Here is a 24599-nt window from a genome sequence, read left to right as displayed (position 1 = left end):
ATTGCCTCCGTTTCTGTTTCCCTGGCAAAGCCCTGCCCACTGGCTGGGGTGGATCAGAGGTGCTCAGGGTGCTGTTTTTCTCCCTGTGTCCTGGGCACTGCTGTTTTCTTTACAAACCCAACTCCAGAAGCATCTTGGCATTTTCTGGAAGTTCCCAGGAGAGCCCCAGAACCAGAGCCATGCCCGGGGAGAACTGCATCAGAACAAAGGTCTGCGGTGCTCAGTGACAGCAGGCACTTGTGTGGGAGGAAGCAAAGAGCACGTAAAGCCCTCCCTGCCCTGATCTCCTCAGCCTCCTGTGCTGTCAGCTGGAGCTCTCCTGCCCTGGCAGTTTCCAGCAGCCTCAGAGATTTTATTCTGTCTATTTGCCTTTCCCACCCAGCTGCAGTGTTAGGGAGATGGAACAGGGCAGGAGCCCTTACAGGGCTCTGTTGCTGAACTCCCACCTGCTACGCAGGACGTTCTTTGTGTTTCCCAGAGCAGTGCTTTTCCCTCTTATTCAGGGCACAAAAAAAGCTCTCTAACCCAACAAGCATTTGTTTGGGTCATTTTTTCTCTTTTCCATGTGGTGTGTGATATCCCAGCCCTGCTCCAAAGCAGTGATTCATTTTCGTGGGTGATTTCCAGTGACAAATATTATTACTGTTCTTAATTAACTGTTGTCACAACCCTGCTGTGGCTGGAGATGGGCGTTTATCACTTGTACAGTTGGTTGAGGCCAAGCATAAAGAAAGAGAAGTCGAAAGTATCCAGTTGGCACCAGGCTGAGGTACTCAGGACTCGATTTCCTCATGGGATTTTGTATGTAGGTAGTGTGAAATTATGGGTTACATGATGGACTGAAGTCCATGCTGCCCCCACAGCTCAGAGCATGTGACTCAAGTGTCCAGGAAATGAGCTCACAGCGAGTCAGCACCCATTAAATATCCCTGCTTGTGGATTTCAAGGCTTGCTTCTCTACAGCTACGTCAGAAAAGGAAGCTTGAAAGAATAAATAACTCCACACCAGAGCAGGCTTGAGGGGGACATGAAGGGGAGTCGCCCCAGCCGTGGGGAGGGGGGCTGCAGGAGGAGGAGATTGGCGCTGACACGAGGCTCTGCCCCAGCTCTGCTCTGGGCAGGTGCCGTGGTCACTTCAGGCGTGTCCAGGGAAGGGGATGGAGCTGGGGACGGGGCTGGGAAAGGGGCTCAGCTGGAGAAAAGGGGGATCGGGGGGCCCGTGTGGCTCTGCACAGCTCCTGCCAGGAGGGGACAGCCGGGGGCGTCGGGCTGCGCTCCGGGGAACAGGGACAGGAGGAGAGGGAACGGCCTCGGGCTGGGCCAGCGGCGGTCAGCGTGGATAGTACAAAGAATTTATTGATGGAAAAAGTTGTCAGGGCTTGGCAGGGGCTGCCCAGGGAGGTTTGGAGTCCCCGTCCCTGGAGGTGTCCAAGGAAGGAGTGGACGTGGCGCTGGGGACACGGTGTGCGTCGAGCACAGCTTAACCCCTCAATGACCTTGCCGGGCTTTTCCAGCTCCGGTGACTCTGTGACGCTCCACGCGCGGCTCCCCGGGCCGTGTCCCCCGGCCCGGCCCGAGCCCTGCCCGCCGGGGCCGCTCCTCGGCCGGGGCCGCTCCTCGGCCGGGCCCGGGCAGCAGCCGCGCCCGCTCCACAGCCCGGCCGCGCCCGCTCCACAGCCCGGCCCCGCCTTGCCGGCCCGGCCCCGCCCCCGTGACGTCACGCCACCAATGACGTCACGCCGCCCCAGCGCCGCTGCCGGGTTCCGCTCGGGAGACACCGCCTTCCCGGCGTGCCCCGCGCCTCGCTGCGGCCGCGCCTCCATCTCCCAGCAGCCCCCGCGCGCGGAGCCCGCCGGCGCGCGCGGGACTACGGCGCAAGGCACGCCGGGAGTTGTAGGCGGCGCGGGGGCGGAGGGGCGAGGCGGGCGGGCGGAGTCGACGGCGGCGGCGGCGGCCTCGGGCTTCGGGTCGGTGTGTGCGGGGAGCGGAGCGAGGGGAGCGGGCACCGCAGCTGCACGGCCTCGGCCCGGCCCCGCGCAGCCATGTCGGGGCTCCTGGGGAAGCTGTTCGGGACGGGCGCCGGCGGGAAGGGCGGCGGGAAGGGCCCGTCCCCGCAGGAGGCGATCCAGCGGCTCCGCGACACGGAGGAGATGCTCAGCAAGAAGCAGGAGTTCCTGGAAAAGAAGATCGAGCAGGAGCTGGCGGCCGCCCGCAAGCACGGCACCAAAAACAAGCGCGGTGAGCGGGGGGGGCCGGGCCGGGCCGCGCCGAACGCGGGCAACAGGTCGGGAGGGCCCTTGGGCAGCGCAGACGCCTGTGCTGCTGCACTTGGTACCGCAGCCTCTCTTTTTAGAGCGTAGTGCCTTTATTTTGGAGCTGCTGCGTTATCCTAGCTCTCCGCGGGCCGTGCCGCCCTTCCCGGCGCGGGTCCCGCCCCGGCCGTGCTCCCTCAGTCTGAGGGAAGGACACCTTCCCTTCCCTTCGTCATTCCCATGTCGCGATAGTGCTCGGCTCCTCCGTGGCCTTCCCGTCCCCTGTCACCGGGGAGAGCCCAGGGAAACGTCCCAGCGCTGGAGCACAGGGCAGCACCGTGCCATCCATCAGGCCGGGGTTTGCCCTGCTGGTGGCTTTCATTCCAGCCAACAAAAGTCTTTACCGTAATCTGTGTTTATTTTCGCCAGCTCTTACCAAAAGTTCTGAGCACGTTGGGGAGAGCAGGAGTTACAGCTTGAATGTGTGCGCTGATTGTTATTTGTGGGATATTAACTTGCCTGTTTTCCTGAAACCCTTTTAATGCTGGCAAATTTTCTCCCGGGAAGCTCTTCATCCCAACAAGAAACAACAACCAACACACACATTCAAGCTGTAACTCCTGCTCTCCCCATCGTGCTCAGAACTTTGGTGAGAGCCGGCAAAAATAAACACAGATTTAATAGTTAACATTCCCTCTGCTGGGAATAACTTGTGTTGTGCTTGTGCTTTGTTTTGTGTTCTCATGGCAATATTAATTCTTTTGGAAGCAGTTTGTTCTGGGGTTTATTCTCACTCCTCAGCCCCCTCCAAGAGGCTCTTCCACACACACTCCTAAAGCTAATAAATGGAATTTATGTTTCCCAGCTGGAATTGGCTTCTACAGTAGGAAAGGCTGTGTTTTCCGGGCAGTGCTTGATATGTCTAGAGATAAGGCAGTTGTCACATTACATATTCCAGTGCTCTGAAAACAAACTTCTTCCTTGTTTTAGCTTGGTCAGTAAAAGTTTCCAGGAAATCACATCCTGATTTCTGTGTGGATGTTGCCCTCTCTGTACAGGAGCAGGAGTGGCTCTGCCTGTGGCACAGGGAGCTGCAAACACACGTCTGGCAAGGGTTAATTGGCAGTAATTACCCTTAGGAGTTTCATGCCACTCCTTCAGTCAGCACTTTCAGCTCCTTCCAGACTCCAGAACTTCCCTGTGTGTGGGTGACGTGGATGGAGCCGGCGCACCAGAGCTCAGTGATTATCAGAGGACCTCAGCAGAGCCTGAATTCAGGCTTAACCAAGTCAGTTCTAAATCAAATACTTTGCACAAGTCTAAGAAGTGAGCCTGTGCTGTGGTTTTTGGCCTAGTTTGGTAACAAGCTCAAAACAAGAACTAAAATGTGTTTCTGTCTGCAGTTTTTCATCTTCTGGGTCACACTGGGCCTCTTGTACTTCTAAACTTTCTCTTCTGCTTTGTCTCTGCTGTAAAGTCATCTCTCTCTGCTGCCCTTCAGAACGTGGGCAGGGGAGGGATTGAATTTCCTTGGGGGTGGAGGAAGGAGGAAAACCTGCCCATTCACCAGCGGGGTTCTGGCTCACACTAATTGAGGGCTTGCAGCAGCACAGGAGCCTGAGGAGTAATTAAGGAGCTGAGAATAGGAGAAGGGTAGGGATGGGTTTCTGCTGGAAAACGAAACCACTCTTGTTCCATTTCTGGAACTGAGAGGCCCAACTGTTCTTACTGGGCTGGGAGTTAAGGCAGCTGATTGTCTGTGGCTTGCTGGGAAGTGAATTCCCCTCAGGACACACTTAGTTTTTCTGAGTTCAAGTTTTCAGTCATCAGCTGAGCTCCTGCAAATTGCATTTTTTGATATCTGCATATTGGATTTTTCTCTGTCTTCGGGCTGGTTTATAATCCGTAATCTGTGCGGTTTTGATGCAAAGTCACTTAAATCCGTATTTTAACTAAAAGCAAAAATATATCGGTTTTATATGTGAAAGCCTGTAATTTTAGTGGAAATACTTTGATACAGTTAAAATGCTTTCAAGTAAAACTGAACAAAAGATAATTAGCCAGAGATTATTTTAAGTGTTGGATCAACTTTTAAAAAATTAAATTTGGGGAATCCTTAGGCGTAGTTCTCCAAGATGTGATCACTTCGTTCTGGAGTCCCTGCTGTTCCTGGAGGGTCTCCTGTGGATGGTGCACATTTGTGATCTCAGCTGGCAGTCCTGCTGATGGTCCTGGAAGCTGCTGTGGGACAGCCGAAAGGAGGTGATAGGGAGGGGCAGGGAGTTTACCTGGAAGCTTAAAGCCACCCTGGGAAAACCTGGAATGGCGTTTTTGTTGTCCCAGAGAAAAGCTGGGTGTCTGGCACACTTGAGGAAACAAAAGGAAACATTCTCTGCTCCCCAGCACACTGGGTGATTGTTCAGGTGCCAAGTGAGCCGCTTTCCAAAGGCTCATTCACTCACTCCTGCAGCACTTCTGCAGTCTAAGGAAAGCTTACTCGAAGAAACTTAAGAGGCTTCTGGTTGCTGTGCCTGCCCCAAGCACATGCAGGGTTTTGTTAATTTATGAATTTATTGGACGTGTGTATTTTTTGTAATCCGTCTTTAGGGTATCCAGGCTGTGTAACCAGACAGCTCAGGAAATTCTGAGGTTATAATAAGGAACTTTGTAGTATAAATTTCCTCACTCGGTGGTGTTCCTTGGCATGGGAGGCTTTCAACTTGTGTGAAAAGTTCTGAGTGTGCTGGGGAGAGCAGCAGTGATGGCTTTAATGTGCTTGCCGTGTTTTGTCCATGGGATGAAAATTATCAAGATTAATCATCATTAGAAGGGTTGTTTGAAAACAGGCAAGTTACTCTTCCCTCTTCTGGGAGGAACATGGATTTGCTTGTGCTTTGTGTTCTCATGGAAACGTTCAGCCTTTTGAAAACAATGTTCTGGGTTTGTCCCCACCCCTCTGAGAAGCCCTCCCACACTTTAGCTCTACCTCACGAGTAGTGATCTACTCCTCTCAATGAACTTCTCCAAGCAGCAGCAGTGCTGACCGATTTGAACGCTGCTCAGCCAGTATCTCACTCATTTTACATCTGCCCTGAAAATCAACTTTGCTCTGACAAAAGCAGAGTGCAGCTGTGAGCCTGCTGCTCTGGGAGCCCCATGCTGCTGCTGCCTCCTTTTATTCCGCTCCAGTTTGTCCGTGCCGTTGTTTCATCTGGGATGTTTTCTCAGCACTCAAACCTCCTGATACAAACTAAGCTGCTCCATCTACTCCAAAGGTTCTGGAGCTCTGGGCTTCAGGGTTCAGTTTCAGGGGAGTTGAAGCTGATCCTAATCTCTGCTGTTTTGGTGTTTCTGTTCCTGTGGTTGATCAAGCAAAGCCGAGCTGCCAGAGGAATAGCACAGTCACACAGAGAACAAGGGGTTAATTCCTTGTGCTCTGACTACCTTGGGTATAACAATTCCACGGTCTGTTTCTCCTGGAACCCAAAGCTCAGGTTATGTCTCCATGTGAAGATTACAGGAGGGAGAGAAACTCAGTGCTGCTTTAGAGTGCCAGTGTTAAAGCAGCTCAGTCAGCCTCAGATCTGGGCTGAGTGGGTGCCGTTTTGTGCCTGCCTGCCACTGATCTTACCTTTCTGTTATTTAACACTAGGGCTGCAAACAGTGGAATTTATGAAAAGCCAATTTTGTGCCAAAATATATTCAGGCTTTAGCAGGAGAGTGACATTTCTTGGATTTTCCTTCCGCCCTGGTTTCTGTTAGGGAGCATTTTTTCTTTCCTGATGTCAGAGTTTTTCTTTTCATGGTACATAAATAGAGTGTAGGGTTTTTCCCCAGCACTAAGTACACAAAATAGATGCAAACCCACTGCTAGATTCCTGCTGTATAATTCAGGCTTTTCCTGGAAAGAGAACACTCCTGTTCTCCACCCAGCACCAAAACCAAACAAACCAAGAGCCTGAAGTCCTGACTTTGGGCCCACCTGGGGCTCTCAGTGCTGCCTCAGGTGATGGTTTGTGATGGAAATTAACTGCTTACATCCCTTTACGTTTCTTAAGCTGTCCCATCAGTCTGTTGACGTGATTTCCCTGCAGCTGGAGGGCTCTGGTGTCAGAGCTGCCCCTGTCTGGGAACCTGCCTGGAATGTCCAGCTGGGCTGCTCCAGGAGTGGCCCTGCCGGTTCCTCTGTGCTGCTCTTGGTGTTGGTGTTGGTGTGGGCAGGCCATGACTTGGATTAACTTGCTGACCCAGACAAAACCCACCTCTTACCAAAAAAAAAAAAGAGATGTTTTCCACACTTAACCACACAAATGCTGGAGCTGGCTGGGAGAGGGAGGCAGGACTTCGATGGGAAGGAGGAGGGAGGGCAGTTCTGCCTCTCCTGGCAGCAGTCCCTGCTCAGAGGCACTACCTGTGATAGCCCCTGAGGGTGACCTGGGATCCCAGGAGGGACACAGGGCTCATTAATGAGTTCATGGCAGCAGTGCCTGCAGCAGGGAAAGCGGCAGCCTCAGCTCTGGGCACGGGCAGGGATTCGGAGCGCCTGTGAGTGTGTGTGCGAGGCCTCAGACTGGTTTGTGAGCGTGGCTTAAAGCTCCTGCTTGCCAAGAGAAGTGATTCTCCTCTCAGAATGTGGCCCTGGTTTTGTTTCCATCAACCTTCAGGTGCTATGCAGGGAGTCCTGCAGCACTTCCAGCCCATCCTCAGGCCCTCAGCCTGCCCTCTCTTTGTTTTAAGTCACAGTCTAATGGAAAATTGATGTTTGAGTTCCAGGTGCTTCTCCATAACCCAGGGCTTCAGTGCAGGAATATTGATGGCAGTGCAGGCCTGAGTCCTTCACCTTCCCCGAGGTTAATGAGATGGGCATTCACCACCTGGCCTGGGAAAAGTGATAATTGCTCTTTTTAATTAGATCCTAAAAAACAAGAGGAAACTTCTCCTTTGGATTCTTCCCTACCTACGTTTAGCAGAGGTTTTTGGAGACAAGACTCTCTGGGATAAAACAGTTTGGGAGCAGTGGCAGGATTCACAAACACCTTTTTAAAAATGGTTTTAAAAAGTGGAATAAAAAAACCTCAGAACATTGTGATTGTGCCAGATATGATTTGGTAACTGTATTTGATGCAATACATCCTTCCTCTGTTCCTGTACCCTGCTAGGAGGGAAAGCTGGCATGTTTGCAGCTACTAACACTGTGTTTATTACTTTTTCTCTCAAAATATATTAGATATTGGATTTTAGTATCTCATTAGACTCCAGGCCTAATTACTGAATCCTGCTCCTAGGCTAATTCAAAAACTATAATATGCAGATGATGCAAATTGTCAATTTGGTTTAACCCTCTTTTACTTAAACTTGTGCTGAGTTGTGGAGAGTTTATCTGGACTGGGATATGTTTGGCTTTGCTTTGTATCATTCAGGTCTCTCTGTCGATCCCTTACTCTGCTCCTAAAACTACATTGCTATTGCTGTTTTTTGGGTATGTGATGTTTGTCCCAGAGACTTCGGGTTGTGGTGTGAGCAGCAGGCCTGACTTTTGTAGCCAGCAAGGTATGGACGTGAGTGGGGTTTAAAGTAAAATTTTGTCATTTACTCACATCACTTAAAAATAGGTGATTTGTGCAAAACTAAAAACTGGAGCAGCTCTCATCCTTGACTTCCCATCAAGTTTGCAGCCAGGTGTCCAGCAAATTGGAACTCCTGGCTCAAAGTGCCTGAAACAAACAGGATGCAGTTGGAGAACCCAGAACAGGGCAGGCATCAATGTTGTGAGGCTTTTGCCTTTCCCTGAGACAGCCCAAGGCTGCGGCAGAGCTGGTCATAAGGAGGTTGGTTCTGCTCTGAATCATGCCCCTGAGTCTTGGAGCAGGGATCCAGTTCCTGAAGGATGGGCTGGAGCTGGGGATGCTCACCTGGAGAGGTGAAGGCTCTGAGGAGACCTCAGAGCCCCTTCCAGGGCCTAAAGGAGGTCCAGGAGAGCTGGAGAGGGGCTTAGGACAAGGGTCTGGATGGCAGGATAAGGGGGAATGGTTTCACACTGGCAGAGTGGGATATTGGGAAGGAATTCCTCCCTTTGAGGGTGCTGAGGCCCTGGCACAGGGTGCCCAGAGCAGCTGTGGCTGCCCCTGGATCCCTGGCAGTGCCCAAGGCCAGGCTGGAAGGAGCTTGGAGCAGCCTGGGACAGTGGAAGGTGTCCCTGCCATGGCAGGGGGTGGAACTTGGCTGGTTTTTAAGGTCCCTCTCAACCCAAACCACTGTGATTCCATGGAACCTCCTTTTGGCCAGTACCAAGGGCAGTGGAGTGGCCACAGTGGCCCAGCTGGTGGGACAGAGAAGAGCAGAGTGTGAAACTCAGTTTCAGGCTGTGGCAAAGGCAGTAACAGTTCTGTCCATGATGTCTTTCCAGTTGGAGAAGCTGTGCTGTGGCTTCCCCTGGGTTCACTGTAGAGATGAAGCTTTGCCAATTACCAGTTTCTAGGAGCTAACACACTTGCAGGATAATTATGTGGGCAGCTGTTGTCTTGCAGCTCTTGACTGGTGGCAGTGAATGATGGAAGTTTGGTGATAGTACAGTGTTTTAGATGCTAATAATAATTTATTTTTACATGTGTTACTTATTCTAGCCTATTCTAACCTTCTTATTTCACTGTAAAAATTGTCTTATTTCAATATTGGGAAACAAAAGAAGGAAATTAGCCCCTCAAAACACTTAAAAAAAGGCATTGTATGTTTTTAATTTTTTAATAAACTCTAATAAACTCTAATTTTCTAACTGTTAAACATGTTAGTAGTAATTTGCATCTACAGCTCAAACAGAAAGCCCTCTGAAGTTTAGTGGTGTCCAAATAACCAGAATCACATCTCTCCTGCATTTCCTGGGATTTGCAGCAAGCCAGGGCTCAGTTGCTCCTGTGGTGGGGTGTAAGTCTCACCAAACATCCACACTGTGTGTGCTCCTCATGGCCTGGCAGGATTTTATCCAGATTTACGGACTCTGTGTTTGCTTCAGGTGAGTGCACAGAGGTTGCTCGGATGTAGTGGAACTGAGAAGAGAAATGGCAGAGTGACAGGAACAGCAGTGGAATTCAAACATTTGGAGGTGGTTTTGGTTGGTTATGAAATAAAACCAATTAACAGAAGCAAACTCCATCGTGGGCTCCCTGGGAACTGCATCCCCAGTGAAGGTGGTACCTCCTGAAAGTGCCTTGGCAGCCTCTCCATGGTGGGCTCTGCACGTGCCCTGTCCTGGGAGGACAGTGAGAGGCAGAAAGGCTTTTTTGTGACTGCTTCCCTGGCAGCCTCATCAGCAGGAGCAGAGTTTATTGCTGAACCTGGCTCTGCAGCTGATCCCAGCCTCAGAGCATGGGGTTGCCGTTCAAAACTGCAGTTCAGCCTCAAAAAAGTACTGCAGTGCTGCCACAGGAGTGTTTGGAGGTTGAGTCAAGAAGTACAAACTTTTTAAAAATAATTATGGTTTGTCTTGCTTGCTTTATAACTTTTGGCTTCCTAAAGGTTTATGTTCTCAGCTTTTCCCCCGTAGTTGTCAGTGTTGGAACCTCAGCATTCACAAAAAAGTACTTTTTCACATCCCAGAATAGCTCTTCTGAGGAAGTTAGGCTGCTAAGAGAAATGCTAAATATTATGACAGCATCAATGAAATTTTTAGACTTGGCAATGATCTAATAATAATGGTCCAAGGCTGGAAAATGCCTGATGGATTCCCAGGCAGCCACTCTGAATTCCCCAGCAAGAAAAGTTCTTGAAGTGTGCCACTTCAGGGTTGGATCTTCTGAGTTTTGTGAATTAATTACAAAAACACTATTCAGCTTAGGGAACTGGGTTGTTTGGTTTTTTTCCCTGTGAGAAAACAGCATTTTGAGATACTTCAGAGCTATTCCTGCAAAGCTGAACCTGATGCATTTCTGGCAGGGATTCAAAGGAAGATTCTGAGTTTTCACTGGAATTCTCTTTAACAAGGTACCTTCAGCAACTACAAAATAAAATAGAAATCCCATAAAGAGTATTTACAGGTGGTGAGAATCTCAGGGACACCTTAGGGAACATACATTTCTCATCCTAAAATTTAAACTTCGGTTGAATACTGAATAATTATCTCATTTCACATCAGAGTTTTATGTGTGTATCAAAGAAGGTGCAGATTTTTAACCAGCAAAGTTAGTGCCAGTTGGAAAGAATAAGAGAGGATCATTTACCCAGGCAGCCTTAGAAAATACATGATTTAATTTGGAAAGAAGAACTGTGTTTTGGGCAGATCAGCTTTGCAGATGCCTTGCAATCCCCTGCCATCATCCAAAGACATGCAGGACCCTGAGGATTGAGACACTGAACATTGGGAAAGGCAGTGCTTCCAGAGCCTGGAGCAGATTTCAGGGAATGCTTTGGAGCTTCAGGCCTGGATGGTTTTGGCTGAACCAGCATTTCTTAGACTCCTTCCAGCTCCTGGGTAGAACAAAGCTGTCTCTGTAACTGGGATTTCTCATTCCTGGTTTTCTCATTTGAACTTCCAGGCTCACTGTAGATGACATTTTTTTCCTTTTTTTTTGGACAAAACTGATGGGGGTTTTTTTTTTTGATGACCATTTTTTTTGATGATAATTTTTTAAAATTACCTTTTTTTTTTATTACTTTTTTTTTTTTTTTTTTTTTTTTTTTTGGCTAAAACTGACTTTTTTTGGTGACCATTTTTTCCGGTGACCATTTTTTTGATGACTGACCAGAGGAGTGTTGCCTTGACATTCAAGGGACAGAGGAATCACCTTCCAAGGCTGCAGGAACGCCCCTGAGCTGTGGATGTAGGACAACATCAGCAGTCCAGGGGCTGAGCTGCTGCTCTGCCAGAGCCAGGGTGGTGTCAAGGTGCTGCTTCCCCTTGTGTTTGGGTGCTGCTGTATCACAGCCCTGATTGCTGCTCTACAGATGCTTTATTCTTTATCTCTTTGGTTTTTTTCTTTTGTACCTTTATAGATTTTTAGAGCAGGAGTGTTTTATTGTTTTGTTTCATCTCTTGCACATTAGACTAAATGTTCTGGCACTGCTTTGCTCAAAAGGAAGTTGTAATCTTGTATTTTAAAAGGCAGAAACCTTGTATTCTCTGCCTGGGATTGGGTGCTTTATTGAAGTAATTTTAATCAGTCCCAATCTCTAAGCTGGGAATAGTTGCCTTCCTTTGAGGGCAGGGTTTGGAAACTTTATTAGACATCTAATAAACAGGCAGAGAAAGGAAGGAACAAGCCTTTTAACTGCCCATGATTCCCTGCTAAAAGTGCATGTTTCCCAAAAGAAATGCACAGGAGACTCCTGCAGACAGGCCCTGGCATCTGGGACAAATGTGGATCATGGCTTTTCGACCTGAACATATCCCTGAGACAGCAGAGCTCTCAGGAGGTGATCCTCACAGGAAAGCAGCTGCTGCACAGGATCATAAATATATCTATTTATAACCATCCTTTGGTACCTCTGTGTCCCAACACCACAGTGCTTAAAATCACACCTGGCTGTTTGGACCTCTGAGATTTGGTGTTCTGAGGCTCACCTGGGATGAGCCATCCTTGCTATGGCCTGGATGTATTGAACCAGCACGGGCAGTCCTGGGTTACAGCTCCTGGAGCCATCAAACCTCTGCAGAAAGGTTCTTATTCAAGGCAGAACTCCCAGTGTGCTCAGTCTGTAGTCACCAGTCTTTTTAGCTGCTCGTAGCATTGGGGGATAACCTGTCAGTGGCTTGCAGTTCCCTTTTTAGGGTTTTTTTGGAGATCTGTAGGCAGTGTGCTGGATCTCAGCAGAGAGATGAGCAGTTGCTGCCCAGGATAAAGCTCCTCACTGCAGGCAAGGCAGGCAACTCCTGCTTCCACCTCCCAGAGCCCCTTGTTTATCCCGTTCCAAGGACAGCCAGGATGTTGTTCCAGATGAAATTGGCTGCCGAGGCGAGTGCCAGGAGGATGGAATGGTATTTTCAGAAGCAGCAAAAATAAAACTGCTGCTTTCTGTGGAGCAAATTACAGATGGATGCACCGGGTAACGTGCAAAATGCTCTTCCACTATTAAGTTGATTATCTCAATCCTATTTAGTGCCTGGGCTTGCAGCTCCCCCCAGTTTGGGCAGCTCCTCTGCAGCTCTTGCCCTCTTTATTATTTTGGGGTGGCTGACATTTGGTGCACGTTATTTTCTGAGGCTGCTGTGGAACTTTCTCGTGCCATATTAATATTGCTGCTGTCCCTGTGCCCTGGCATCCTTGCTGCTGCCATTTCTGCCAGAGAGAATGCAAGAATTAGCTGTGAGCTGAAGTTATTTTTCCCCTCAATTGGAGGAATCAGAGCTATTAACTGCAGTGTCTTCCCCTGGAGGAGATGCCTCTCTATTTTAGACAAAAATTTAAACCCCTATTTTAGGTGCCAGTGTGAGTTTTGGGAGGGTTTTGCAGAGGCAGGAGACACCTGCACTGTGTGGGGACAAATCCTGTGGCATCATCAACACTTCCACCTTGGTCTGGTGTATTTTTGTATTCAGTGAAATTCCTGAGTTTTATTCCCAATGCTCTTTGCTCCTCTCAAACTGAAATGTGTTTTTGCCAGCAAAACTTGAAGTTCCATTTATGTAAGAAAGCCTTGTTCTTCCAGGTTTTTATCTGCTGATCTACTCTTTTCTGCTAATGATACTTAAAAGCATTCATTCCACAGCATTGCTGCATACATAAATATCCCAGGAACACTGCCTGTCCTGCCAGTAAGGAATATTTATTTGTAAGGAATATTTATTTGCAGGAGGGCTGTTGATTTTTAACAAAACCACTGACATTCATAGTCAGTTTTCCCTCTCTGAATGCAATACCATGTAGCAAAATTATATTTTTATTATTGTGCCAGCTGTTTATCACAGTGAACATTTGTCTCATTTGACTAAGAAACTGCTGTAAATATTGCAAAGAAGATCATTAGACTTACAACAGTTCATTTAATAATAACAATTAGCCTATACACGGGTTAAAATCATTCCAAATACATCAAATTCATACAGATAGCATTTCTGGAGGGCAAAGTGAAATTATCTGGGTGAGCAGTCATGTTTTTCTGACTGATGTGCTGACAGAGGAGGAGAGTCTGGCTGAGTGACTCTGCTCTTTTCCTTTCTGGTGTTCTTTAGTCAGGAGGAGTGACTGCAAACAGTGACACGAGTTCCTGCTTCTCACTTGTGTTGGAGGGCTGGGACCTGTCGTGGTGACATCCCAGTGAAGCCCTGGATTCTTGGGAATCACCATGGTCAAACAGGAGGTGTAGAACTTCTGCTGGAATTTCTAGCAGTGGGGGTTACCACAGAAATTCAAATAAATAGACAATTAAAACAGTATTTACCACAGAAATTCAAATAAATAGACAATTAAAACAGCATTTTGTACTTCAATCAAAGACTGGAAATAAAAAACCCAACCAACCAATAATCAATGACAAACCATCCCCCAAAAAACCCCAAACTAAACCAAAAAGCAGAGGAAGGAATAGGTTTTAAATTTTGAAAAGCTTGAAAATCTTTCTTTGAATGTAGTTTTAGGCAGGTTTTACATTGAAGAAATTGAAGCAGCCGGCCCAGATCTCAGTGGACTCAGCTGCAGTTTTATTCCTCTCTTGAATGTGGTGTTTGTGAGAATTTCTCTGTAAAAAGGAACTGCAGAGATCACAGTCTGATGCTCATTACCACAGAGAAATTTTACATTCCTTTGCCAGTGGAAAAGAGGTAGTAAACTATTGATAACCATTTTAACTGGTCAGGGCTCTGTGGGGCAATCATTTTAATCTTTATGAATAAAAATTGGTTCCAACATCCCTGTCACAGCTGATAATAAAGACAATTAATATATCTAAATGTCATATGGAAATGGGCATTTTGAGCCTACTCACTCTCTCCTGATGCATGGCAGAAGTCACCCAGGTAGTATTAAATATATTACCTTTAATTTAATTATAATAATAATTATATACAAATATATCTAACTACTTTCCCCCCAGTCATATGTATTCTCTGAAAGCTTTATTACAGTTCGGATCAAGTACAGCTAAGGTTTGTTATCTGCTGTTTGTTTTTTTTAGAGGATCTTTTCAGTGCTTGCAATTCATGCAATTGGACTTACAAGTTAAAACAGCAGTGTGCCTGGCAAGGGGAAGGTGTGGGTTGTAAAGGTTGTTTAAAACTCTCTTTATTGTCAGGTTCTTGCTCTTGTCTTGTGAAAACTGCTCATGGAGTGATCAGATATTTTTGCTGGCATTGAGGGTTGTTAAATCCCCTCTTACAGCAGCTGGTTTTTATGTCACGGGGATATTCCAGAGTGAGTTCAGCCATTAAGTCGTGGCAGGAGAAGAGCTGTTGGGAGTCTTTTTGGGGAACCCAAGGTATAAAATTACCATTACAGTCTGCTTTATGCTGATGAACAAACCTTTTACTTCTATGTTTTGTAAAAGCAAGCATTCCTGGGTGTTGGCAGAGTAAGTTTTTGTATGCTCCGTGCTCATGCTCCTGGTTTTTATGTCCCAGGGATATTCCAGAGGGAGCTCAGCCAGTTCTCCTGCTGGACCTCTGCATATCAGGCCCTGTGCAGGAGCTGCTGGGAGAGGCTGGCCCAGCCCCCTGGAAATCCTGCATGGCTTTTGGGTCCAAGATCAGGAGTTTGTCCCACTGCTGGAAAGCTGAGATCAGCTGTCTCTGGAGAACTCCGCTGGGTGATCTCTACAACACCTTGTGGGCACCAGTGAACTCTGGCTGGCCAGGGATAAATGCTTTTAACCTGGTGAATGGTCACAGGTCCTGCTGAAGCAGCTGCACAGCAATTAAAGCTGGCTATAAATTGCATTTCTGCCTCTGGAATTACTGCCTTGGAAGCAGTAAAGGCATCATGTGGGCTGTGGGTGCTGAGGAGAGCCTCTGCCATGACTGTTAGATGTGATAGCAGCCTTTGAGAAGGGCAGAGAGGCCCTGGCCCACGCTGATTTCAAACACACCCAATTCTTGCATGTGCACAGTGCCACGGGACATTTGTACCCCGCTGTCTCTGGTTCTTATTTCATAGATTTTTTTTTTTTTTTGGTTTTTTTTTTTTTTTGTTGAGGTTGGGAATAAATGTGTGAGAAGGTATTTTTGGTTTGGACCTAGATGTGTATTAGTTCTTATTTATATTATAGTCTTGTAAGTTGTGAGTTTTTGTAGTACTGAATTCTAATAAGTTAAAAATGGAGCTGTATCTCTCTGTCTATAAGGTCTTTTAAGGATAAACTGTTTAATTAAGAAATGACACTTAAACAATTTTTACTTTTAACTTAATAACTAATTATTTGTGGCTTTCAATGTGGATTTTTTATTTAATTATATAATACTACTCAAATTTATGAAGAAGAAGGTAAAGAAGGACTAGTCTCTGCCCTAAAACTTCTATCTTGTTTTTTATATATTACTATATTCTAAAACTGTAAACTTTAAGTTTTCTACTGTGTGATACTACACACTTCTATTCAAACTACACACTCATAATCTTAATTCTATTATTTAATTTTGTAAGTTTTCTCTACAGTTTCACATCAAATGCAGTGTTCTCTTGGGGGCTAGTGCCTGTCAGCACAGAAAGTCTAAAATTCTCAGCAGCTAGGGTTCCAACACTTATTTATTTCTGATTTTGGAAAAAGATTTTTTTTGAGAAAAAGAGCCCATGTAATTCCCTTCAGATTAAGTTTTTACAGCTTTGACTTTAAGAAAAATTTAACAAAACCGTGTTATTCTGACTGTTCATGAGATTTCAGTAGGTTCCTTTGGCCTTAGGAAGGAGAGGAGAAACTAAGTATCTTCCTTGGTCTGAAGGGGTGGGAAACAGAAAATACCACAAATCCGTGTGAAGTTTAAAGGCAGTGCAGCTCTGTGCACAGGAGGTGTGGGTGGGAGTGGCAGGGACAGGGTTACACACCAATCCTGCTAAGAACTTGTGATCCCTCACGATGATTCCTGCAGTGTTTGGTGTCTGAGCAGCTTATTTTATACACGAGCATGAAATGACAAACTGTAATTGTTCTCAGATAAAGCTGGAGTGGGGAGCTGTACAGAAATTGTGGCACTTTACTTGGCTTTGTATGATGTTATATAATGCTGTAAAATCTCTGGTTTTGCCAGTAATTCTCCATGAGGCACAAAATTCTCAATAAAGAATGTCCCCTTGTTGTCGGGCATTTCCCCAGCATCTGTCACTATATAAACACAGCTATTAACAGTTTTTATCTTTCTGAGTAAGAAAACTTCCTATATCCTTAATTAAACCATTAGTGCAGAATGAACCAGCCTAAATATCCCAGCAATGTGTTACTCATCACTTTGTGGTCTGGCATAAAGCTGGAATGTTTGGGATATTTGTGCTGTGCCTCATTCTGCAGATCAAACATTGTCCTTTGAAAACCCTTTGTTCTTAGTCCTGTCAAACACGTGGCTGTTGGACTGACCCCAAAATTGGGCAGATTTACTGGCCACTGGAGAGAAAGTCAGTGCAGAGCCTTGGTTTGGGTCCTTGGCTGCTCTTGGAACAGTTGAGGTATTTTTACTGACTTGTAAATAATCCTGAGCTACTTTGTGTGCTTGGCATCCTTAGCTGGGCCTTCCCATTAAAAAGTTCTTTTTTTGCTTCTCTAACACATTAGTTAATTTGAAGTGAACCAAATGCAGCATATTCATAACCAGTTGCAGAGCTGAAGCTCTGTTGAAGACTTGATCTTGCAGGACTGTCAGCATCTCAGGATGGCATCTGCCAGAACAGCCGGGGTGCCTGTGGGCTCCATCAGCTTTTAGGAGAGCAGCCACTTTGTGTGTGCTGCACAGATACTCATCACATCCCTGAGTTACCAGCCCTCTGCAAGGGGAGATGGGGAAGCTGTCTCTTGGCAGGATTTCCTACTCCTTGTTTCCTGCTCTGGAAATAGCATCTCTCAGAGATTTAAAGATTTAAAGCTTTTATTTGCCGCTGTTCCTGGTGTGTGTGACTGAGCTTTTGGGAGGACCAAGCCTGATTTTTAGCAGAGCTGATCCTGTGTCACATTAAGTGGTTTCTGCTGTGAGACTCTCAGAGATCAGAGCCCTGAAGAAATATTTGAAGAGTGAGGATGAGTGAGGGTGAGGCTCTGGAGCAGCAGCCTGGGGCCCAGGTGAGGTTTCGGGCTGTCATGGAGAGGACAGGTCAGTCAGAGCAGGGAGGGAAGTGGCAGTGCCATGCTGTACTCGTGTCTTACTCCATCTGCCACCAGGTGTTTGTTGCTCCAAGCCCTGTCCAGCCTGGTCCTGGGCATTGCCAGGGCTGTGGCATCGAGCACGTCTGGTACAGCTTTGTGTAAAGGTGCTTGGTGTTCCCTGGGTTATAGGTACACATTATAATAGTGGCTTTTTGCAAATATTAACATGTATTCTAATGTGTAGTGTTAAAGTAACTTTGCTGTAAGGATGGAGTTTTTATTTCTGTTGATAACTAAGCTTAGACATAGTAGTGAAATAGCTGATATAGGTATGCTTATGTTAAAATACCTACTTAGATAAGATAACAGCCAATAAACATATGAACACACCTACTACTGATGCACCAACTCTCAACACTCAGTGTCTAAAGACAATATAGACCAAAGCCTGAAACTAAGTTATAATAAAAATAGACTAAAACCACAGCCAAAGGATACATGTGCTCTAAAAAACAAATCTGAAGAGCCATACTAAACACTCCTTAGAATATGTAAACTAATTCAAAGAAAAACGTTTACTATTCATAATTGTTAATAAATATATAACAAACTTATGCAATAAAAATAGTATATAAAGAGTGTTTCCAAAATAGCAAATGTGCTCTTAGCTGAGTGCCAATACACACCTGGCTGTAATAATCTTTGCTTTATAATCTTTATCTCCTATTAAACTTCTTTAAACTTTTTTAAAGTCCTTTATTAAACTTCTTAAATTTTAACAAGAGAGTGAAGGTGTTTTTCACACCTGTCTGTCTGAGGAACGGCCATGCCCTCCATTTCTGTCCAGGTGTCTTGGGAAGAGCTGGCTGTGGGTGTTGTCACCTGCTGGGTGCTCCCCTGGGTGGCTGGGGTGGGTGGAGCAGGTTGGACCAGTCCTCCCACACTGATCCCCAGGGCTGGGAGCTGTCCTGGGTGGGCTCCTCCTGCACAGCCCACGTTGTACCAGTGCTCACAGGCAGCAAAGTGCTCAAACCACCTTCTCAGCTCAGGCTGTTGTGTAAACACCTTCTAGGAGGAGTAACAGAAAACATCTGTAAATACCAACATTTTTTAGAACGTGTATTTCACATGTAAGTGCAAAACTCAGGGAATTTCTCCTTGGATTTGAACAAGCTGCTTCTCCCAGGGGTTCAGCAGGAGAGGGGGATCTGCAGCAGCACAAAGACCTCATCTGGCAGGAGCTGCACCAGCAGTGCTGCCTTCCTGTGATGGGGTGAGGGTGAACAAGGCTGGTTTTGGTGGATGAGCTTGGATATTGAAGCTTTGTTTGTTGTTGTGTGGTCTCTGTGGTGTGTCAGGAGTGAGTCTGGGCTGGCATCCTGCTGTGGCAGGTGATGGCAGCAGCCACCTCTGAACACCTTTGTTGAAGGAGGCAAATCAAGGCTTGGGCAGCACAGTTTATCTGGGAAGAAAGGACCACAAACACTAGAACGTGCTAAATATTTCCCTGTGCTGAGTGGCACTTGTTGCAGTGTGAGTGGCTGTTCTGGGCACAAAGCTCATCAGTGCCACCCTGTCCTTTGCTGTGCAGCTGCCCTGCAGGCCCTGAAGCGCAAGAAGAGGTATGAGAAGCAGCTGGCACAGATAGATGGCACGTTATCAACAATTGAATTCCAGAGGGAAGCCCTGGAGAATGCCAACACCAACACTGAAGTGCTCAAGAACATGGGTTTTGCTGCTAAGGCTATGAAAGCTGCTCATGACAACATGTAAGTTACTCCCTCCTGCATCTTTCCACGGGATCTGTAGTTTGGCATTTGTCAGATCTGCTGAATGCCAGGTGTTTCAAACCAAGGGTGGAGCTGGAGCAGCAAAACCTTCTTTTGAAAGGCTCTCACTTAAACTAAAATTGAACAAAACACACAAATATCAATGCTTCCTCAGTTTACTACTGTTTTATTTTCTACATTTATCCAAAAGCTGGGTAGCACCAGTGTGGTCTAAAGAAAATGGGAGCCTGCAGCAGTTACAGATCCATCTTGTAGCAGCAAGAATTTTGAGCCTCAAGGTGGGGGGGGTGTCTTAAAACTTATTTTTCTGCAGTGGAGTTGGTGTATGTAGCAATAATTAAAGGTAAAACTGCATTATGGGAATGTTGTGCTTGCTCCACAAGCAAATATCGTGGATGTAATAGTGCCGAATTAGGGAAGAGAGCAAATTATTTTTAGTATCAGTGGTGCAGAACAAAAGCTCTCTCTGGTGTCTGTATAACTGCTGGGAGCTAAGCTTGCAGGGAAGAGTAAAAACTACATCTATAATTGTGTTGAGACCAGGGGGATAAAACCCAGACTTGCATGCAAAGTGTATTTTGGGAAAGGCCTTGGAAGTGTCACTGTGGTGGGGCATTTCTACAGAAGCCAGGAAATGCAGTGTGCATTGGGAAGGTGCCTGCTGAATTCTTTCCTTCCTTTTGCAGGGACATTGATAAAGTAGATGAATTAATGCAGGACATTGCAGAACAGCAAGAGCTGGCAGATGAGATCTCTACAGCCATCTCCAAGCCAGTAGGATTTGGGGAGGAATTTGATGAGGTATGGCTTTCAATTTGCTTCTGTTTGTACCAGTGAGTCATGGAATCCTCTGGGCTGGGAAGATCAGGGAGTCCAACACTGGCCCAGCACTGCCAGCCCCATCACTAACCCTGGGCCCCACATCTGCATGGCTTTGAAATCCCTCCAGGAACTGTGTCCCCCAGGAGATCTTTCTCTGGAGATCTGCACTTCGTGTGTGCCTGGCTGCAGGACGGGGCAGTGAAATCCCTCCTGCAATTGTTGGTGGCTGTGACCTGGACTTTATGCTCAGAATGGTCTGGATGGCCTGACCTGAGAATATTTGGACTTGGATTTCTCCTTCCCTCCTCTGCTTTCCCTCCAAGAGATCAAGTACAGGAATCACATCAGAATCTCCTCACCTTGCTCTAATCCTGTGCATCTGAGCTCTTTTCTTTAATAATATGATCGACTGTATCTGATTGGTAATAAATATGACTTAAAGTTCCTTCTTTTTTCTTCTTTCTCCTTGAAATCCTAGGATGAACTCATGGCAGAACTAGAGGAACTAGAACAAGAAGAACTAGACAAAAACTTGCTGGAAATCAGTGGTCCGGAGACAGTACCACTACCAAATGTGCCCTCAATATCAATACCCTCCAAGCCAGGTATGGATCAACCTTTACTGCAACATCCTGGATCATTAAAAGTGTGCTCATTAATCTGCCAGCTCCTTGGATTTGGGAGATCTGGCTGCAGGCAGCACAGACATTTTGCTTGCAATTGTTTCCTGAATCCCAGATCACTCCCAGTGCCATTTCTCTGTGAGGGGCACCTGCCTTTGAGAAGAAGCACAAAAATCACCACTCCCTGTCACAGGAGCAGCTGTTTTCTGCTCCAGCTCATCCAGGTACTCTGCAGCCTGGATGATGCTCAGGGTGCAGTGGAGGTGTGGGAGAAAAGAGCCTTTTCCCAGCTGTTGCTGGGCCAACAAGGAAGAAATCTTGACAAGACACCCTGAGGTGGTAAAAGGGAGGGCAGAGTAAATTAACTCATAAAATCATTGCAGTTGGAAAAGACCTCCAGGGTCATCCAGTCCCAGGCAGGTTCAGATTCCCCCATGGATCCATGCTTCCTTGCTGCTGCTTTGGGTTTTAATTTGATCCCTGCTTTTCTGGCCTTTGGGAGGATCTTCCCTTGGGGTCCCCTCTTTGGGAAGGCTGTGGGGTCCTCTGCAGTCCCCAAGCCAGGCAGCCCAAAGTCAGGATCATCCCAGTGCTAGAGCACACATACCCAGGGAATTCTAGGTGATGTGAGGATTTTACCTGGAGGATGGACAAGAAATGTTTGTGTTTACACAGAGAGTTTCCAAAGCTGCTCTTAAATCTGATCTGGTCCCTCTTGAATGAACATTCCCCATGGAATTCAGCTGAGCTGGGACACCTCTGGCAGCACTAATGGGATATGAAGCTTTACAAGCCCTTTTTGCTGAATCTGCCTGACTATGATGAATAACTTACAGACTTTGCAGCTCTATTCCATGTCCTTACTTGGAACAGGAAAAAAAAAAACCTCCAAAAAAGCAGTGGATGAAAATAATCCCAGTTGGTCAGTGTATCTGTAATTATCCTGCTGCCTTTCCAGGCTTGGATGGGCGTGGGAAGCAGCAGCACTGCCTGAGCAGGTTCTGCTCTGTGCCACTGCTCCTTGTGTGTTACTCTGCTTTTGTTCTGACACCACTGATCTGTGTGTTCCTCGTTGTGTTTTGCCAGGCAGAACTGCTGCCAGAGTTGGTGAGAGGGGAGGGAGTTCTATCAGAATATCTGAAATCTGAGACTTTGTCAGATTCAGGAGAAATAGATTAAATGAACCAGTGCATTGCCTTTTTTTTGCTTGGATGGTTTAATGAGGTTTGTTCTCTAAATAATCTTAAAACACGATGTCTTGGACCCAAATCTACTCTTTGTATTTTGTCACTGCACACAAGTAAGAGATGTTGTAATTGTGGATATATTTAAGGAGCTACACAGCCTAACACTTAAGGAAAGTCCCTAAAATAATATAAATTTTGTACAAGTTTGGTAGTAAAAGCTGCAAGCATAAAGCTCAGTGTTTCACAGGATTTATGCTAAGCTGCTTTTGGATGGAAATGAGAATTCCATGAATTCCATTAATGTATTTAAGTGGCACTTTTTTCTTCAATAAAGCTACCTCCAAGGCTGGCACTTGGGAAAATTTGGGATTCTGGGGTGTTATTGGGTAGGGATTTTTTGTGGGTTTAATTTTTGAACCTAAATTGATTTTCACTTAAAACTGACTTAACACTGGGATTAAAAGTTTTTAATTGTGGTCAGACTTCAAAAGGGAAAACTGTCCCTTAATGGTTCAGGTTCATGTGTAATTGTCTTTTTGGGAATGTGTCTTTTGAGGTAGAGCTGACTCTGTTACCTCCTTTTTATCCATTGAAGGGAAGATTACCATGAGCTTTCCTGCTTTTCCACTTCTCAGGAGCAGTCTGGACTTTGGCTATAATCAGTGTGATTGAGGAATTTTGTTACTGGGGGTGTCAGGAGAAGTTCAGGCAGAAGCTGTTTTTGTTTACTGGAGGCTGGAGGAGCTTAATATAGAAAACCAAATCCAGCCCTGTACAAATGAGGGGTCTGGAGCTTGGAGCTGACTCAGTTTTCCTGATGTAAACGTTTCTTTTGGAATGACACAAACCACTTGGACCAGGAATTGTTTCACTCTTTGGGTTTTTTGACATTTTCCAAAATTATTGCAGCTATTTGTGGGTTCAAACCTTTTTTGCTGAGTTAATGGAAACTGAATTTGTCAGATTATAACAAAGAGCAGCATTTTCTGCCCTGGAACAACCAGGAAGGAGGAGAGGGCAGTGTCCAGGCTTCTCCCTCACATCCACATCCACATCCGCATCCGCATCCACATCCACATCCACATCCACCCAGCTGCCAGGGAGCACAGGAGAAGGGGAGTGGGATATTCCCAGGGCTCTCCAGCCCCTCCACATTCTGTACCTGACCCAAACACCTCATTTCTTGCATTCACAGTACTCAGTGATGGAATAAGGAATTTAATTTGGATGGGGAAGAGATTAATACTGGAGACATCAGATGAGTTTTTGTAAGAAGCTGCATTCCTCTGAAAGAGGCTTGGAAATTATGGGAAAATATCACACTTGAACTTTCATGCCCACTGCCTTCTTCCTGGGGGAGCTGTTGTTTTTTTCCACTCAGGAATTTTAGCCCATGCTGGCTCATTCAGCAAAGCACCTTTTACTTCAGTTCAAAAAGGTTTTGTGGGTTTTTTTTTTGTCCACAGCTGGCCTTAGGTGCTTGATTTACTGGTTTGTCAGTGACACAGAGGGTTCTGTCAGGATTCCCACTCACTTGTTCTCTTTTGTGATTCTGCAGCCAAGAAGAAAGAGGAAGAAGAGGATGATGACATGAAAGAGCTGGAAGCTTGGGCAGGAACCATGTAACCACAGCAGCCCCTGGCTGGAAAAAAGACTTTGGTTACCTATTCTGGGTGCAAATGTGTTTTGTTGAGGAGAAAGCATAAGCAAAATGTCTTTATCTTTAATTTTAACCCAGAGCAGTGGGAACTGCATTGCTGTTTTCTGCGTAGCATGGAAAAAAGTCTGCCCAGAGGAGAGAAGGGGGAGCAGGGGAATTGCCTGCTGTTGATACGGTTGAATTTCTGTAGAAAAGGTATTTGCAAAATCAAACACTCAGCTTTGGGACTGTGCTCCTGCCACTGCTGGATCTTCATCTTCAATTTGGGCCATATATTGAATTGAAATAAGCTGAAAAACACTCTGTAATTTTAAGTCAGTTTAAGTGTGTCTAGGAGTCTTGTAAGGCATTTAAAAACCAGGAAAAGTCGTAAGCCCCCATTGGCTTCTTTATTGTGTTTTAGGTGCAAGAATGCTTTAGGTTTTTAGTTCTTTGCCAGTTCTATTTATATCCCTTGACTGCTGTGTGGCCAGCCCTGTGTCTGTCACTGCAACGACGTAGTCACTGTGCCCGTTTTAATTGCTGAGAATGATCTGCAGTTGATCCACGCTCTCTTTGGAAGTCGGGGAGGTTTCAAGTTCAGTTGTACATTTTTCTACACAGCACTACAATGTTTATTGCTTTTTTGTGATAATTGATAACCCATTCAGATACATGCACACAATTATTTTAATTAAGAAACTACTATGGATTGCACTGTATTAAATATCTCGATTAATTTTCACCTGTGGCTGCTGTGGTCAATTCGGTGTCCTGTTTAAATGATCTGGCGTTGGTTTAGGTGGAGTTTGGTCTCCTATTCTACATGAGGGACATCCACTCTAAAGCCTACTGAGCTATGGTTGGGCTCTGCTCCCAGGGAACAAGGGAGAGGACAAGAGGAGAGAACCTCAAGCTGTGCCAAGGGAGGTTCAGGTTGGACATCAGGAGGAATTTCTTCATGGAAGGGTTTGTCTGGCTTTGGAAGGGGCTGCCCAGGAAAGTGGTGGAGTCCGCATCCCTGGAGATACTCAGGGAACAACTGGATGTGGCACTCAGTGCTGTGGGCTGGTGACAAG

The 24599-nt window shown here is 46.2% G+C and overlaps 1 protein-coding gene across 1 annotated transcript; it reads left to right on the top strand.

Moving 5' to 3' along the window:
* Positions 1-1920: 1920 nt before the first annotated feature.
* On the top strand, positions 1921-24265 carry CHMP4B (charged multivesicular body protein 4B). The gene is made up of 5 exons (XM_068207451.1): positions 1921-2238; positions 19051-19228; positions 19936-20050; positions 20550-20676; positions 23440-24265. Exons 1-5 carry the CDS (start codon positions 2043-2045, stop codon positions 23505-23507), a joined length of 684 nt encoding a protein of 227 aa, XP_068063552.1. The 5' UTR covers positions 1921-2042; the 3' UTR covers positions 23508-24265.
* Positions 24266-24599: the final 334 nt, after the last annotated feature.

The sequence above is a fragment of the Anomalospiza imberbis genome, chromosome 17 (genome assembly GCF_031753505.1).
Source record: "Anomalospiza imberbis isolate Cuckoo-Finch-1a 21T00152 chromosome 17, ASM3175350v1, whole genome shotgun sequence".
Taxonomy (NCBI): Eukaryota; Metazoa; Chordata; class Aves; order Passeriformes; family Viduidae; genus Anomalospiza; species Anomalospiza imberbis.
Note: the sequence above shows the minus strand (reverse complement) of the source record. Positions and strands in the feature narration are given on the sequence as shown.